This window comes from Passer domesticus, chromosome 3 (genome assembly GCF_036417665.1).
Source record: "Passer domesticus isolate bPasDom1 chromosome 3, bPasDom1.hap1, whole genome shotgun sequence".
In the NCBI taxonomy this organism is placed as follows: domain Eukaryota; kingdom Metazoa; phylum Chordata; class Aves; order Passeriformes; family Passeridae; genus Passer; species Passer domesticus.
Genome location: NC_087476.1, coordinates 101,739,512 through 101,757,201, shown reverse-complemented (window position 1 = coordinate 101,757,201; position 17,690 = coordinate 101,739,512). Strand labels below are relative to the sequence as shown.

At 37.5% G+C, this 17,690-nt stretch overlaps 1 protein-coding gene across 4 annotated transcripts in view; it reads right to left on the bottom strand.

The window, feature by feature from the left end:
- Nucleotides 1-558: 558 nt before the first annotated feature.
- The window catches only part of PRKD3 (protein kinase D3), a 45,231-nt gene continuing 28,099 nt past the window's right edge, over nucleotides 559-17,690 (bottom strand). For all 4 annotated transcript variants that reach the window (XM_064414749.1, XM_064414748.1, XM_064414750.1 and 1 more), the window contains 10 exons: nucleotides 15,768-15,845; nucleotides 13,862-14,138; nucleotides 10,644-10,696; nucleotides 10,183-10,255; nucleotides 7,373-7,479; nucleotides 6,667-6,828; nucleotides 6,095-6,193; nucleotides 5,019-5,286; nucleotides 4,046-4,131; nucleotides 559-3,463 (listed from right to left, as the gene is read on the bottom strand). In XM_064414749.1, the coding sequence (XP_064270819.1) occupies nucleotides 3,290-3,463; nucleotides 4,046-4,131; nucleotides 5,019-5,286; nucleotides 6,095-6,193; nucleotides 6,667-6,828; nucleotides 7,373-7,479; nucleotides 10,183-10,255; nucleotides 10,644-10,696; nucleotides 13,862-14,138; nucleotides 15,768-15,845 (1,377 nt within the window). In that variant the 3' untranslated portion in view covers nucleotides 559-3,289. The remainder of the gene's footprint in view (nucleotides 3,464-4,045; nucleotides 4,132-5,018; nucleotides 5,287-6,094; nucleotides 6,194-6,666; nucleotides 6,829-7,372; nucleotides 7,480-10,182; nucleotides 10,256-10,643; nucleotides 10,697-13,861; nucleotides 14,139-15,767; nucleotides 15,846-17,690) is intronic.

Below are 17,690 nucleotides of genomic sequence, written 5' to 3'. Positions count from 1 at the left end.
GCCCTGCTGCCTCACCACAGACTTGTACATGCTGACAAGAAAGATAAGCCAGAATCAAAGTCTCCCCTCCCACCTGTTGCTGGATTTAATGAACTGTTACTAAAGTAATTTCAAATACTATCACAAAATGTGTGATGGCTGTTTCCGAATAAGCCTGCAGCACGCCAAACCTCTGGACCGACCTACTCAAAGCAGTATGAGTGGAAATAAAACACTGCAAATACAGAAACCAGCACACAGAGCAGAGAATGGACAATGGTTTGGGGGTCTGAGAATTCAGAGTGAAATATTTACTAGTGGAATCAAAACTTGTCAGTAACAAACATGCACTAAGGATACTTAAAATGTATTCAAGCTTTGGTACTTGAATAAAATCAAGATGCCTTGACATCACTGAACATATTTCTTTAAAGAGAATAGTGACAGGATGAATGTAAAAGGAGTTCCTGCTGGCTGAATGACATATTTAATAAATCCACAAACAAGAAAGTATAGAACCATTTACTCCTAATAACATTTGATAGGAGAGATAATTCATGTAAATAAAAAGAAAGAGTCTGATAGGGAAATAAATTTTATTTTCAAGCTTACCAGAGGATATTTACAAACAATGGGGTGTATAAAAATATAAAAGTACTTGACAGTGTCATTTTGAGGCTATAAATTTTACATGAGCTTTTTTCTAGCATCACCATAGCACTATTGCTTGAATGAACGCAACTTAATTCATCTAGGGGTATGGGTATGAAACACTGTAACCTACTGCTGTAAAAGTCTGCAGCAAAGGTAGAAAAAAGGGAATAAAAAACTCAGCTATTTTTACTACTCTAGGAATTTTACTCATAATGTAAGCCTGATTTTTTTGGTTTCTTGACTACTAGCTGCTTGTGGCTTCTCTTGTCTGGCTCCATAAGTCTGCATATGATCAGGCAATCTCCTCAAAGGCCAACAGCATTTTTATTTTAATACAACTTGAAGAATAAATAGCTCATATAATATTTTGAAGCAGAGCAGACTTCATGGGGAGAGACAAAAGCCAGGCCTTCTACTTCATTATTGTCCCCTCCTTCCTCTATTCCTGTTGTGCTTTTTCAAGTGACTGAGCTGCTTTATTTCCTCCCTTACAACAACACAAACAACAAACCCACAGGTAAACCTGAAGTAACAGCTCAAGTGAAATATCCAAAGTTTAAAACCAAACTGTATCTACATATTACAATTAGGATGGAATATAGCAATGGCTTCACTGAAATTTGGTCACTTGAGCACTGGAAGTTGAAAAAGCACGGCTTTCCTTGCCAAGAGCAGGCAAATACCAAACTACCAATGTCAGAGGTGATTGCTCTGGTTGCAGAGATGAAAAGCAGTGCCTCTTTGAACAATCAGTCCTGAAACCCTCTCTAAACAGGGTTAAGAATCCAGAGCTCAGCCTTTGCCAACACAGACACCTACGAAATGCAGTGGCAGATAGATAAAGGGCAGTGGGAAAAGAGAGAGTGAGTTAAAAACCCAGACCTACCTGTGGGCACATCCTTCTGCAGCTGCCACTGACCACTGCCAGGTCACTGCTAGTGCAAGCAGCTGCCAGCTCTGAAATAACCATGTTAACATTAACATCTAACAACTTATAAATCTGCTCACCTGTTTCCTTACCTGAATAAAAACAGTAGAAAAAAATATTTATCTACACACAAACAAAAAAAGAAAAATCTTTTTAGGAGAGAGGAGATTCCCTAAAGCCTCTCACTGCCTTTGCAGTTCAAGTCTGTATGAGTATTTTAGAAATATTTCCAACTAAGCTCCAGTTAAGTAGCTTGGCACATCATACATCCATCCAGCATCCTCCAGGAGCACAACACTGTTATCCCACAAAAAAAGGATTTCACCCTTTTTATTTTTTAAAATAAGACCAAAAAACCTTCTTCCATTTGCACTTAGCATTATGGCCTCAAACTTTGTTGAAATACTATTTACTTGAACTGTCCAAGGGAATCATTTCCAAAGAACACTGCTGTTTCCCCTCTACTGTGCCACAAGTCAAATTAGTGGTTGGGAATCCTTCAGGTCAGGCATGTGCACAGTAAAAACTGAGTTAGGAGTTGCTTTTGAATTCTTCATTCAGCTCAAACAGTTCTGAGCACAGTAAAAAAGAGGATGGGAGGGGCTGCAGGTTAAGGTGGAAGGCAAAGTCCTTTCTCCTACAATCCAGCTGCCCTGGCAGAAGCAACAGCGGATGTGGTATCGACTGTTACTTCTAGGTTTTGAGCAGAGTTAAAATAACAAGCTAGCAGGCTACAAACTACTCCTGATGTAAGTCCAGGGAACCTTAAAAAATTAGAAAAATATTAGAAAAATTTTAAAATCTTATTACTCAAAATGACAGAAGAAAGCTGCATGTATTTTTCCCTATTTTTCCACATCCTTCTGCTAGAAGCTGGTCTTCCAGAGTGAAAGGATATGCTACATCAAGTCTTGTGTGCTCTCTGCATTATTTGTGTAGTTTTAAGGCAAAATGCCTTTGGTGTGTATCAATGGCATGCCAGCGTTGCACAGCAGCGCACTGTTGTGGCTTACTGCTTTTTTTAACAGACAAAATAAAAGCCTAGCACAGCTTTGACTGTCATCTCCTTAGACTCTCAGCCAGCATTTCAAGAGGAATGTAAGAAGTTATGGGGTTTTCAATTTTTTTTTTCTTGTTGCTATCTGTTAAAAGTTCAATTAGGGCCAAGACACACATATTTAACTGTCTAAACAGCAGCAAATTATTCCTTCATCTATGAAGCTGTATTCAACTAAACCACCACATTTTGCTTTAGCCAAGGTATTCTGTACTGATTTCTTTATACAGTCTCTTCACCATCCACAGTTTGAGAAACAGGAGATGTATCTAAGTAACAGAAAACAGTCCTCTATGGCCTAGTAAATAGGGATTAGAAAACTATTACAAAACTCTTACTGCGTAGGCTATGAAAAAACAAAAACCTTTGAAAAACACAAACCATTCAGTCTGTACACACTGCACCTCAGCAATGGCTTTGTAGCCACCCAGCACGGTGAAATGTAACCCAACAGGGCTTTGTATTCCACTGTCTAGTAACTTCTCAGAGTTAAAGTCAGGGATGGAGAAAAGTTTTCAGACAACCGTCTATTCCCATGGCAATGCAGGATCCTCTGGGGCTTTACACACCAAACTATGTGTACAGCATTAGGAAACAGCAACAGCTGTTCCACTTTCTTCAGTTTCTGCCTGGAGTATCCTTCTTTGCTGCGATTTAGCACAATGAACAAATCAAGGATCTTCTTCCATGTCATCTGGGTTGGGAGCCATAATGAAGTGCTGGGGGTACTCGAGGTTGTGTTCGTAAGCGTGTTCTTTCCAGCGTGCGTCGTCGCTCTCGTGGGTAATGTAACGCTCTCCAATGCGTGTTTCAAATTCTCTGAGGTCAAGCCAAGTCTGATAATCCTAAGGAGTAAAAGATTTAAGGAAGCAGTTTTAAGAAACAGCAGTAGTACATTCCCACAGATAAATTTTGCAGTTTATGTCCATTTTTAGTGTAAATAGCCACACAACACAACCAACAAGATTTATTAAAAAAAAAGCTCCAACATTGTCCACAAAGAATAGTTCAAAATCAAATAGGCTAGTATCTAAGGTTGTGAAAGCAGCAGATAAACTACATTCCAAACAAATCTCTAAGGGGACTACAAGTTAGAGCACACACTGTGTGTCCACTTCAGCACTGAACAAACAGTGTTTGTCCCCATGCTGATTTCACAGGGCTCCATGCACTCATCACTGCCCACCATGTTGTCAGACAGAAAGGGAAAGGTGGGAGAGACAGGAAGACAAATTTCCCTTGAGGAAAGACGGCATTCATAGATGGTCAGAACGCTGGAGCACATCAAATGTAAAGTTAAAACCAGAAATGCTCAAGCCTTGTTAACAGAATGTGACAACTTGCAGTTTTCACAAGCCTCTGAAGGATTTCAGCCAAAGAAATTATTCACCCATTATAAACATAGTGAAAACGGCAGATAGGCTTACCTGTAACCATGGGTGACTAAGGGATTTGTCAACACTGAAACGTTTTCTCATCTTCACTTGAAGCAAATTGTTTATTAAATCAATGGCTGCCAAAGAAGAACAAAAATTATATTGTTTAAATACTAATTACCTCTATCATCATTCACATGCTGCAGTAGAATTTTTTTTATGTGTGACTGTATCATACACTGAATTCCTTTAAATTTAACCAAGCTTTTGAATTTTATATTTAGCTTTGCTTATGTTAAATGTGGCTAGAATATAGATATGGGATAAATTCCCCCTACTTTTGATGGAAACACTAAAAGCTTTACTGTGTTATCCATTAATCTTTTTCCCTACTGATTTTAGTGATTTTCAGATATGCCTAAAAAGCTTAAGCATAATCCTGTGTTCCACAATGATATAGGTACTTCCACTATTATATACTTCTGTATACATCCTTCCACATCTATCTGTGAATGTATTAACCAAACATGGTAACAACATATAACCAAAGCTGGCAATGAAGAGCTCTAGAAACCAGCTTTGTAAGCTTCTAGGTTGTTCAGACCTGACACTTAAATCCGTACTTCCTAGTGTACAAACTAAAATTCCAGATTCAACTTTGAACCATTTCTGTGATTATAGTTCAGATAAAATATACCAGCATTCAGCAAATACCCACACATAAATTAACTCCTTTGGGACTTTTGGGAAGTGTCAGATTACTCATCCCATTCATCATGCATGAAATTCACATTTCTTGCTAAATCTCCTGACTCTCCTGCCCTGAAAATTATCTAAAGCATTATATTCCACAATTATCTTTCACAAATACATTTACCTCATATTTATCTACTTTGACATAGTATACTAAACTCAAGCTATCAATAATTTTCACACTCCTTCCTAAATGAACTTTGACGTTTAAGCATTTGCAAGCGTTACCTACATACACAAACATTCTAATAGAGAAAATTAATTTCTTTACCTTCACTAGAAATTTCCTTCCAAGGATTTGGTGGGTACATAAATGCTGCGTTTTGAATCTGATCATTGATATCCTCATCTTCATTAAATGGGAATGTGCCACTGAGGCTCACATAGACAATAACTCCTACTGACCACATGTCTAGGGAGCGGTTGTAGCCCTTGCTCCTGAGCACTTCAGGGGCGAGGTACGCAGGGGTGCCCACCACGGAGCGCCGGAAAGACTTCTCACCAATGATGCGTGCAAAGCCAAAATCACACAGCTTCACCTGCAAAAGCAGCACATTTTAAACTGAGAAATCTCTGCTTGACTTCACACCCTTTCTGCTATCACTTAAACATTGTATGCAAACAGAACAAAACCCCGTGTAAACCAGTCCATTAAGGTTTTAGGTTGCTGGGTTTGCAGCATACAGATCAGCCACGCTTCAGATCAAGATCTGAACTGGCCTACACAGACTCAGGTCTGAGGCAGTTTGTATATTACACAGCCACAAGTGTGCAAATAAGGAAAAAATACCTTGATTCCAAACCCAGCTCATTTTCAGAAGTGAATTCTCACTCTCAAAAGGCACAGAACCAAAGTTAAAAACACACACAAATCCCAGCCAAATCACATTCCTCTTAATCATATCTCTAAAGCTGGAGGCTTTGGCTACACAGAAATCCAACAATGACTTTTAGCTTGAACTCAGAGACAGCCAGCTCTTAACAGACCATCCCAGTAAAACACATTAACAGCTGGCACACACACCAGTGCTCAAATCTTCATGATCCTGCAACAGTTCCTTAACTTGAACACAGCAGGCACTTGTGAAGATAAAAGGACTCGGATCAAGTTCAACATGTAACCCCAAGTCAATAAGCCCTCCTCAGAGTATAAGAAAGAGCAATGCACTAAAGGCACTTAGTGAGACAAGGAGAAAAAAAGAGACAACTACAATACATGCAGTTCAAGTAATTCTAGAAGTCAGCTGAAAATCCCACAAGAGATTGCTTTTTAAGCAGCAATGTCAATATTGCTTTAAAAAAAACCCAATGAAGAGTAATGAAAAGTATTGTTTAATCTTCACTCACTTGAGGGAATGGTTCTGCCGATGCTAGTAGTACATTTTCTGGTTTTAAATCACAGTGCACAATATTCTTGAAGTGTAAATTCCTCAAAGCAACAAGTATCTACAAAATGAAAGAACACTTTCAGAATATATTCAAGCAGATCAGAAGTGTCAAAAGACACACAGACTAACCAACACAGCAATTTCTATCAACATAGTCCTCAAGAACTAACCCACATATACTGTGCAAGTACTGTTTTTTCCGGCCTACCCTAAGACTTAAAAACAAGCAGGTTTATTTTTCCCAACCTTTTTCCCCTCCTGCCTCTTCCTCTGTTTTTTGAATGCTTAGTGTTTTTACATTCATCTTTAGATATCCATAATGTTAAGTCTTAGGAAAGAAGGGCCAAAAACATTAACATAATTAACATTCAAAGTTCTTTTCTTTTTTATTCAACTTTCATTAGATGTGTATCTCTCTATGCTGCCTCTTTTAAATAACAGTACAGAAAACTCCTTCTCCAAATTCTCATCTTATAATTACAAAACCCAAATCCAGCCTTTCCTCTCAAAGCAGAGGAACTGACTGCTCACCTGAGTGACCATGAACTTAGTTATTCGTTCTGGAAGTCGACTTTTCTCACTGGAAAGAATCATCTCTAGCATATCCCCATGCAGCTTTTCCATCACAACAAAGACTCGTTCTGGGGTTTCAAACATACATTCCAGGTTCACAATCCCAGGGTGGTGCAAATTCTAAAACAGAGTAGCATAGGTACATCATTAAAATAAAACAGTATGAAATAGCCTGAATTATACAGAAATGCTGACCACATATAAAAAAAAAAAGTTAAATAGATAAAGGTGAAAAAAAATCTGAGGAAAGAAAATAGCTCAAACAAATGTCAACCCATGGAACACAACAACTACTAAGGAGAACTTGTTTAATACAACTTAGCTCAAATGATAATTTTACAGTTGATGCATGTTCTGTACTCAAATTACTGAGTATAAGAATAATACTCAAATATTGAGGAGCTAGTAGTGGAAAACAGCAGAAAATAATACTGAGGGAGTCAACACGGAGCCAAAATACATGGCTTCAGTGGGGTAGATATCATCCCCAAGTTATCAACCAAATACTCAGGAGTTTCCGCATTTGTAAGACTCCCTCTTCCGAAAGTATTCAGCAATCACAGATATAGATTTAAAAATCAATTCAGAACACTTACACACAATACAAAAACTCATTAATGGTCTATTTAAGACAAAACTCCAACATGATTCCAAAACACTATACCTGGAGAATGGCTACTTCATTACGAAGCTGACTTTCCTGTTTAGTTGGAAACCTCATCTTGTCAATGACTTTGATAGCCACATCTCTTCCAGTCTTCCTGTGTTTTCCTAAACAGAAAGTCAGTGTCAGCCATCAAGAGATAGAAGCAATTCATAGCTATTAAATATTACAGCAGAAATTCCTTTTTGGGGAAACCAGTATATTCTGTCAAGTGTACAATATTACCGTATTTTTATTTAGAATTGCAAATGGCATATGAGTAAAAGAAGTGATCAACCTCCACAGGAATTCTGTAGTTTAAACTTAAACCATTTACCACTCTGCTGTCAGGTACCCCAAAGAACAGCAACACATTTAACACCCGAGGCAGTCTGCTGTGATCAGAAAGCTCTAAAAGGTTGTGGTAAGAAAAGCTCCATGCTGACAGCACCACATATTCCTTACTGCAACCTGCATCAGCTCCATGAGAAGCATTCTGCAATACACAGGGAGGCTGTGTCCAGGGCGAAGTGAGGAGCTCTTAATGCTTCCCCAGCTTCTTCACAGCTGCAGAACTGGCTTCTTTCAGTCACATCAGAGAGGTTTATGGGACCACACACTGCAAGAACTTGGAAATCTGATACATTTAATACTAAACTACGACAGAACAGTAAGTCTGCACCAAAGAAAAGTGTCTTCATCTGCTCAGTGAAGGGCTTGGAAGCCATTTCAGGAGAAGGGACGATACACACAGCTACAGTGAAAGTGTCACAGAAGGTTCTGCCAGCACTGCTGTGGGGAGCCCAGCTACACCTCAGCAGCCAGCCAGCCTCCCCTGCTGCTCCCTGGGCAGTACTGGTGGCCAAGGCTTAGGCAGGGCACAGGAACTGCTCCACAGCTGCTCTGCCAAGCAACTACTGCACCCGCCTTTAACATCATCATGAACAAAGGGCTTATCTCCACCAGATAAAGGAAATTATACCGAAATGTAGCACAAATACCATGACTTACAAACTAGATGCAAAACACAGAAGGCAAATGCTAGATTGCTAAAGATTATAAAGCAAACCAACCCATCTAACAAAACACCTAACTACATAAGCTAGACTAGAGCTAAAACTTGCCCATGAAGAGTAACAGAAAAGCAGCTTGAAAATTCCTTTTGTGAAACAAAACACAGACAGCCAGTTTTCAGTGCAAGTTTTACATCACTAAGAAAATGTCAAGAGTAGTTTTTTTCTGTCTCCCTTTTTCAGATCTTTCAAACTAATCAAAATTTGAAAGGAAAAGCAGAGGGAAACTGTTCTCGCTGATGTGGGAGTTGGATATATATATTCTACAACTTTTGATTTGCAATTTTGAAAATGTTTGTCAAGAACTGGGGACACAAAAAATGCAACAAAAAATAAAAATGCAATCCAAGCCCCACAACAATGAAAGCAACTTAATTTTTCCATTAATTGTTACCATTATTTCAGTATGACTACACAGGTGCAGATAAGCCAATATCAGGAGTTACCAGGTCTAGTCTCTCCAAATACCAGCAACAATTAAGCAGTGTGTAGAGCCAGCAGAATCATAGTCTTTTATATTGTCTTTTCATATTCTTTCAGCTTGTGATTTTATATTAAGAAGTAAGCATATCCTATATATTTTAAGCCCTTATGCAGTAAAAAAAAAAAAAAACCAAAATCAATGAAAGCTTTTTGTAAGTGTTTATTACACTTATGAGCATTTGTAAGCATTGAATCTTGCAAAACACCAAACTGAAATTTACCTACAAGGCAATTTAGGAAAAATAAAATCCAGTCATTAAAATAAGTGTCTGCATTTGTTAATTTCTATTCATAAGAGAGGGAGGATATTCTGATTCACACTGTGCTTTAAGAAATACAGAGGGGGCAAAAAACCTGACCTTTTTCAAGAGTGATGTAAAACCAAACCAAACTGTATTTCCACCAAGCAGTTTAGAAGTAATAAAGTATCTAACTACATAATTGGCACACAGAAAAATCAAAGCCACAGTACTTCCTGATCAGAGAGAAAATGTGACAGAAGCAGAAAGATTACCACTTGTAAATCATTACTTATGACTTTTTCTTTCTTTCCAGATTTATGGTCTGTGGTTTTCTCAACACTTGAGATATAACACGAGATTAAAAAAAAAGAAAAAAAAAGAGAGATAGAAACAGAGTTCATATGCATTTCTAGTATTTTTCCTTTTTTGGTGATGACATACTAAAAACAAGTTATATACTGCAACAGAAGGTTTTAAAAACTAGGTGATAATAGTAGACTTGAAACCTAGGGCTAACACTCTTGGCAAATAATACCTCTTTCTATTTTATCCTGCTGGCAGAAATTTGTTCACATCAAGTATGTCAATAACATGTTTGTATGCATACTGTCAAAAAATTGTGTTTTTCTAATTGCTTTTGGCCACATCTCTCAGGTGTAATTCAAAACATGTATAACTGACAGCAAATATATGACTTCTAATGCTGTAAAACACCGTGTTAGAATTTGCAATTTAAAAAAATCATATAATATGCCCAAATTGGTTTGCTTTGTATTTAACTGCAGCCAAAATGCAACACATAGTCTAAACTAATTAGGATGCCAATGCAAAATTGTAAATGGAAGAATTTAATTGTAAGAAATACTGTACATAGAACTGCAGAGACACGCAGCAAAGTAATCCAAACACAACTTTTAACAAGATTGACTTTACCTAGACATTCTAGATACAGCTAAGTAAGTGTGAAAAGGATAATTTTATCAAGCAGATATTCTACCTTAATAAATGCATAATAGAACATAATGCAATTTACCTCCATATACAATACCAAACTGACCAGAACCCAGCACTTCATCGGCAAATATTTGGTACACAGAGCTGATATCCTAATGCATGAAAAAAAAAAAATCACAAATATTAGGAGTCATTAAAATGTAATGTTCAGTCATTAAAATGTTCACATTAGTTATTACTGGCTAGGCTATAATTATATTTGACATTAATCAAAATCTGTAAAAGGTACCATCATTACACTGATGAGTGGGAAAACACAACAAACTTCTCCTGAAAAGGATCCACTGAGCTGCACCAAAAGCAGGAACACACATAAAAACTAACAGCCATGGCAGGTAAGTCAGTTACTTCCTGCATATAACATGGACTTCTTTACCTACAGTGCTCTGTGCTGCTTTCTCATCCAGACACTGCTACTACCAATTACTTTGTAATACTCAGATAAATAAACATCACTGTAATACAATGCACATGACTCACCACATTCTCTTGGACCTGGCAATTTGAAACAGAGATGCTTAGAGACAATTCTTCTGCAATAAAAAAGATAAAGCCAAGTAAGTAAATAAAAAGGGCAGACTTTTTCTAAAAAGAGTGGAAAAATAGGAATCAACAAGAACCCTTTACTGACTTCTAACCCAGTATCAGTGAAATGATTTTTAGTGTTGTTTTGCAGAAACTTCATACTCTAGAACTCATTAGATAAATAGCCCTGAAAGTTTTGCTGGGACTATTTTTCTTTTTTTGTCCTACTCCTGATACAAAAACAGTAGAACAATACAAGTGTGTACACAATAGACAGCTGGAGAACCAAAAGCACTAGTAATTGTATCACAGTTCATTAAATGAATAATGATTTCTGGTAGCAATAAAGAATAATCTTTATTGCAAGAGGAGCAGGTAGATCTCTCATAGTCAAATGAATGTGGCTTCTTATCTTCTGTGGCACCAAGATATACAGAATGAATGCATAAGGAAAGGAAACAAATCAAAGTAACAGAATAACTGATAATTAAAAAGGCAATAAAGCCCATAAGATTAAAAAAAATCTTTGTTTCATGGATAATCTACAGAAGCAAATCAAGTGTAATTTCCAAGTAAACGTATCAGATAAAGAATTCTTCAGTCTGCAGCAGACATTGACATGAACTTTTCATTACAGGAATAACACTGATGCACAGGCAAGAAGAGATATACCAAGGAAGGCAGGAAATACCCTTCTTTTTTGACTTCCACAGCCAAAGTAAAGCATCTCAGACTAACAGACATCTACCACTTGGAGTCTGTCTCTCTGAAGGCATTCCTGACCCAATTGGATGTTTTTGTGTGTAACCTGGACCCTGACTTGTCGGTGGGGTTGGACTGGATGATCTCCAGAGGTCCCTTCTAACCCTAACAATTCTGTGATATTATGTTAACTTAAAGAACAAAAAGAACTAATTGATCTACAAGGTAGCTAGAAAACACACTATAAACTTACTAACAATTTGAAAAGAGCCTTTATTATCCTAAAGAGAATTTAGAGGAAAAAAGATGTTTGATTTTTGCCACCTGTGCTTTATCTCAAAGAAGAAATGTACAGAGACAAGATAGGAACAATTACTAATTCTCAAAGACACCCTGAAGTCTGCATCTGAAATATAAACTCTGAGTCTTGCAGATGCCTACTGATTATTGACTATAGTCAAGTCAGCACTGAAGTAACCATACAGAACACAAGGGAAAAGAATAAAGAAGTCAGACAAAAAATTCCTAAGGTCAACAAAAACTGCTACAAGATAACTAGAAAATAAAGATACAGTTTTTGAAAGTGTTTAACAGAACACATGGAACCCTAGTCCACAGGTGGCTACAGAATACTAAATAACTCAGAGGTAAAGAGTGAGTTATTCCTTCGAAATAAATCTGTTTTTCTAGGGTCTGAAATGTGCAAGAGTAAGGGCTAAGAAGCAGTCACTTCTAAAGAAATTAGTGATGCCACAATTCCACACAACTTCTACAGCAGGTGGATTCCCTCTACAGCAGGCAGGTTTCTTTGTCATTTTAGCTCGGAATCACCCCACAAAGAAACGCCCCACCCCAAACACTGGTATGTGGTTACAAAGGATTCTTTGCCATGGGTCAGACTGGGAGAACATCCTCATTTCTAACTACCTCTGGCCACAATGGGGTATATAATAACTAGACAGTGCCTTGTGGACACTTTGATGCTACAAATTCCCTGTTGCTGCAAGTATTTCTAGCACTAGCAATGTCTTCCTCCTCCTTTTGGTCTTTTCATTTAAAAGCATGTATTTGAGACTTTCTTAAAATTAAAGTCTAATTATCTTAAGGGCTCTTGAGATACATTTCATGACTCACAAAGTGTAGGAAGAAGAGGGATGAACAGACATTTTGTGACCTTCTGAGAGTTTCAAAACCAACCTGAGTTGTCTAAAAATATGTAAATACCACTCCCCAACTCACAGGAGTTTCTTATACTCCTAGAATCCTAAACATTCTAAAATACTTCTTCTCAGCATCTACCACTGCAGATCCCTACCAACGTCAATGGAATGTTATTATTTATATCTGAAAAACTACTTGCTTTGGAAAAATTAAGTGTCTTTGCAAGTCTCTCAGCAACAGTAAGCCTTAGATGTTAGAAAGCAAAGAGAATTTTGGTGTATCTATATATAGATATATACAAAACTAAAAATTCTATATTCCAAAAATTCAAAAGTGGCATTTTATGTATGTATAAAGGCAGCTATGAGGTACCATCTCATAGGTATGTTTCTTCACTGTAATTAAATACCAATGCCAGTACTGGCATTTCATAGTTTACTATTTTAGACCATTGCTGCATTCGCAGGAAGCGCCTTTACCTCAGACTGGCATTTACATGTTCTTAACTGTTGCTGATGCAGAGTAGCCAGACATCAGAGACAGAGAAACCGATCTCAGAATCTACTACAAAAGAAAATTTTTCTGCAAGGAGATTAAAGAGCAGCTGGAATTTGAAAGGAAACTAAAAAGTGAAAGCATAAACCTCAGTACAGAATGAATGTTGCTGCAAGGAACAAGGAGATGTCTTAAAAGAAAGAAAACAATATATAAATTTAGGGTAGCCTTGATAATGAATATAATCCCATGCCAGATGAAAAAAGGAAAAGAAGGTGCATAAAAAGAAGAATAGGGTACTTTTTGTAACTACCCACAGTTTAGTAAAAGTTTTTTACATAACTGATGGTATTTACACAGCAACAATAACTCCTTTTCTTCTCCTTAGCTACTGACATCTCATAGAATTTTTAAAATATAAACATATATAGGTACTAACATTAAAAAATCCAAATTTGGTTCTTTCAAAGTGTATGCATATAATCTGATTATATTTATTTAGCTATGTATATTAGAAATATCTAATCTGTACTCCCTTTTTATATCTGTGTTCTTAGTGGTCCCGCAACAAAACTCTGCATTCTGCATTCATATTGTAAATCTGATTGTTTACACTTTCTCCTACAAAGGATTAAAGGATTTCCCCACCCTCCACAAACCTGAGGGTCACTTTTTAGAGACTCATGGAAAATGATGAACCCAATTCAGCAGATAACCAACAGACAATGCTTCACTCTAAATAAGCACTGTTCCCAAAGGAATCACTACCATCAGCAGCTTCAGCACATGAACAAGAGCCTTGTCTGCCTGCTTACTGTGGTCTTTTCCTTGTCCTGCAGCAGTGCAAACGCTAGGCTGAGGAGTGACTGGCATCAAGGCCTGGCGGATGGCTTTCTCCCAGCCCTGAGCTACGTCAAGTCCAACTCCAGAGGCAGCAAGAACTGGACTGTGATGAGTGCTGCCATTGTTCTCGCCAACAAAGTACACCATCGTGTCAGTGATGATCTCAAAACAGTAGGGATTGCTGCCCTGCACCACGTGTGAAAAATCTCGAGGCTGAGTCACCTGGAGAATTTCTGAAAGTGGAATCTCCTGAAGAAAGATATTAAAAATTAAAAAATGAAAATGCACATAATATTTTAATATACTAACACCCATAACTGCAAGCGTTGCAAAGAAACCAAATCAAATATATCAAAAAACAAAACCGAAACACCAAGCTCCATAAATAAATTTGAACTGCGCATGACCATTGAAGATGGGGTGCTCTGAATTACCACACAAGCCTAGACAGATTTTCAGGCCCACCACAATTCTCTCAATACAACTGCTATTTTCTACTCAAACTACATTTATGTTCATAATGAGACACACCCTCACTACATGGGTAAGTGATGCACAAATAGAGAATGACCTTTTTCCCCTTGCAGTTTATACGGCTTAGGCAGAGAAGAGCATGAGGGGGAGAAAATGAAACAGTTACATTAAGGAGAGGATGCAGCTATACACACTAATCAGTAAGCACTGCTTTGTGCATCAGAATCGTTGTGGGTAAAGATTCTCTTTCATACAGATATGAGCAGATATTATCTGCATACAGGTATTATCCTCTACCTGGTCAGTTTAAGACCATGGTACAAGAGTATTACAGAACAGATCTCAAGGAAGAAATGGTTTCACATTCACACTAGGTGGAGGAGGACATTCCACATCCATGGGAAGGTGCAGGTGCAGGTCACTTGCAAGAGTAGTGAACAAGCAGATGAACACCAGGCAGGCATTAGGAGGATAAGAGACAGCAGCTGATTGAGATGAAGAGCAAATAAATGTAAAGGCAAAAACTGTGAATTACTCTAACAGCAAAGACAAACAATCAGATCTAAGCAGTTAAAACAAGGGGTGCAAAGGGGCAAGTGAAAGGACTAAAAGCAGTGACGCAATGGAGCAACAAGCAAGGAACATATTTTACCAGCTGTGTTTTGAATGCACAGGGCAACACAAGTATCAGAGAGGTCTGAGAAGAGACTGCATTGGTCAAGATAGGGATGAAAAGGATCTGGGCAAGTTTAGCTGGGTGTACAGAGAAAAGGCTTGATCTTAGAGTTGTTACAAAGGAAGAAGCTGCAAGATTTGGACCCCCACCTAAAGGCATAAGACAAGAAAGGGAAAAGTCCTGTTTACACATTCAAATGCATTTTCAGAATATTCCACCACCAAACACAATCCTACATTGACATTACACTAAGCCTCATTTATACAAACATAAGGCTACACAGTAAATTTTCCTGTAAATTTTGCTTGAAACTTTCAGTTGTACTGTAGGGAGTAACTGAATTTGAGGAACATTGAAATAAAACACATAAGCATGCAAACTACTCAAAGAACACAAAAATCCAAGCCATCATTCAACTCGTGGCCAAAGAAATTCTCTGGTAATTGTGAGGAAAGCTTAATATACCAGGTAATTCAGGAGAACAGTACATGCAGAAATGTAAGGAGAGACATACTCAAGGGAATTAGAGCAGGAGCTGCAAGCAACTTCTCAGAGTTAGTCTTGGTCCTTCTCACTTACAGGCTTTGGGCAACAATTAACCTGGTCACAGTTTTGATTCAAAAAGAGATGGGAAAATGGAGATAATACATAAACTGCTCACAGTAGACTTCATATCTATAAAGCACTGAATAAATCAAGTGAAACAATTATTACTCATCATTAATTACCTTATAATATTTTGTTCCAGATTCATTTTGAAATAGTGTGAGGCATTTGCTGTCCAGTCTCCAGTAATGTCTTTTTCTCTACAAAATGCACAGTACAATTACATAAGGAATAAACCTCTCATATGGCTTTTGCTATCTCAGTATTTAAATTTAAAAATGCTTTAAATTGCTGCAATAATCATTCAAAATTCATTTACAGTAATCTTAGACTATAGAAATGAAAAAATATACTTGGGGAATAAAGACTTTGTCTTAACTGAAGAAGAAGCTCATAAATTATTTCCAAAAACTAGCAAAAATATCACTTACCTTACAGCAAAAGCAACAGGAGTTACCTCATATAGGAAAAAACAGTTACTAGACAGGTTTTACTCCAGGTGCATATTCTCACAAAATCTGAATCATTTAAATTTAGTGACAACTGTGAGAGTCATGCTTTCTCCCTTTATGCCCTCATACCTACATTGCAAGGGTTCAAGCACTGAACAAGCCTAACGAGTCCTTAATTCTTCCATCAATATAGAGGCAAAACAGACACATTATGAGATTCAAATGAAAAAAATACTTTGTGGTGGAAAAAAAAACCAAGACAGACTACCTAGCCATTTGCTGGAAGTTTCCACCAAAAAGAAATCTCCCCCACCAAAAAGCAACATGGATTAACTGTTGTATACAACTGTCTTGTAATTTCAGCAGAAGAATATTCCTCAAAACAAAGAAGCTTTTAGAAAGCTAATAAGGTTGTATGAATCAAAGTATCTGTAAAAGACTTTGCTTGCACCACGCTCATATAGTTAGAAAACCACTTCCATTTTTCTGGGACAAAAACCCAAGACCCCTACCCCTAACTTAGGATGACAAAGTTTGAAATATTATTCTATTATATTTCTATTTTATAAACTTTGTCATATTAAAAGCAAAGCTTTTTTTTTTTTTTTCCATATTTAAGCAGAACTTAAATCACTTCACTCAGGGAGAAGCTAAGTCAAACTACAGGAGCTAGACAAAGAAAACTAGACCAAAAATGGATTTAACTAAAAGGAGTTCCCAGACAGCACCAGGACAATGGGTGAAACCAAAGGTGTAAACGCCTCCTTTCAACATATATGCTCTTTATTAAATTGTGAATCAGGAAAGACTTTGGAGAAGAGAAATTAAGGAAAAGGCTGGTAACTTACTCAGAGGTTCAAAATCTGCCCCATACCCTACTCTGAGAAAGGATGGGACCAGGGTCAGAAAAAGAATAAAGATGATGACATAGAAACTTCATGTTTTAAAGAGTGAAATATCTTGTTATCAGGGAGCACAAGAAGCACACAGATTCTGCTGTTAAAATGAACCTGTCTGGAACTGATAGGAAGCTCAGTTGTTTCAGGAATAGGAAACAGTCTGACATTGCTGAGAACAGAACGGTCAAGGGAAATAGCCGATGTTGTAATGCCCAATACGGAAGTCTCCTCCCATTAGGAAGCTCGGTGAGATCTTGTTTGGCTGACTATCCTTTGGGTCAGGATACTTCATTTGACTGGCCTTTTTCAGTTCATGTCATCGACATAGCAGCCAGACTGACAGATTAAGAAAATCTAACTAAGCTAAGGTGTTTCATCAGATCACTGTCCTAAGGGGAGGTTCAAAAAAAAAAAAAAAAGTCCATGGGAAAACATACTGGTTGTACTGAAAGTTTAAATCAGAGCTAAATACCAGGTCTGCTCTGAACAGTTCTGGTAGAACTATTCACCTTTGTCTGCTACCTGGCCTTAGTTTTTCCAGAGCTACCTGATGATAATTGTGACTTTTATGTAGTCATGGCTGCAACCACACCTAAAATACACTAGATACTTATTTTGGATTGCAATAAATACATCTAGGTAATAGAAAACTGTACCGTAAAGAAATGGCTTTTAAGGTAGCTTCACAAAGACC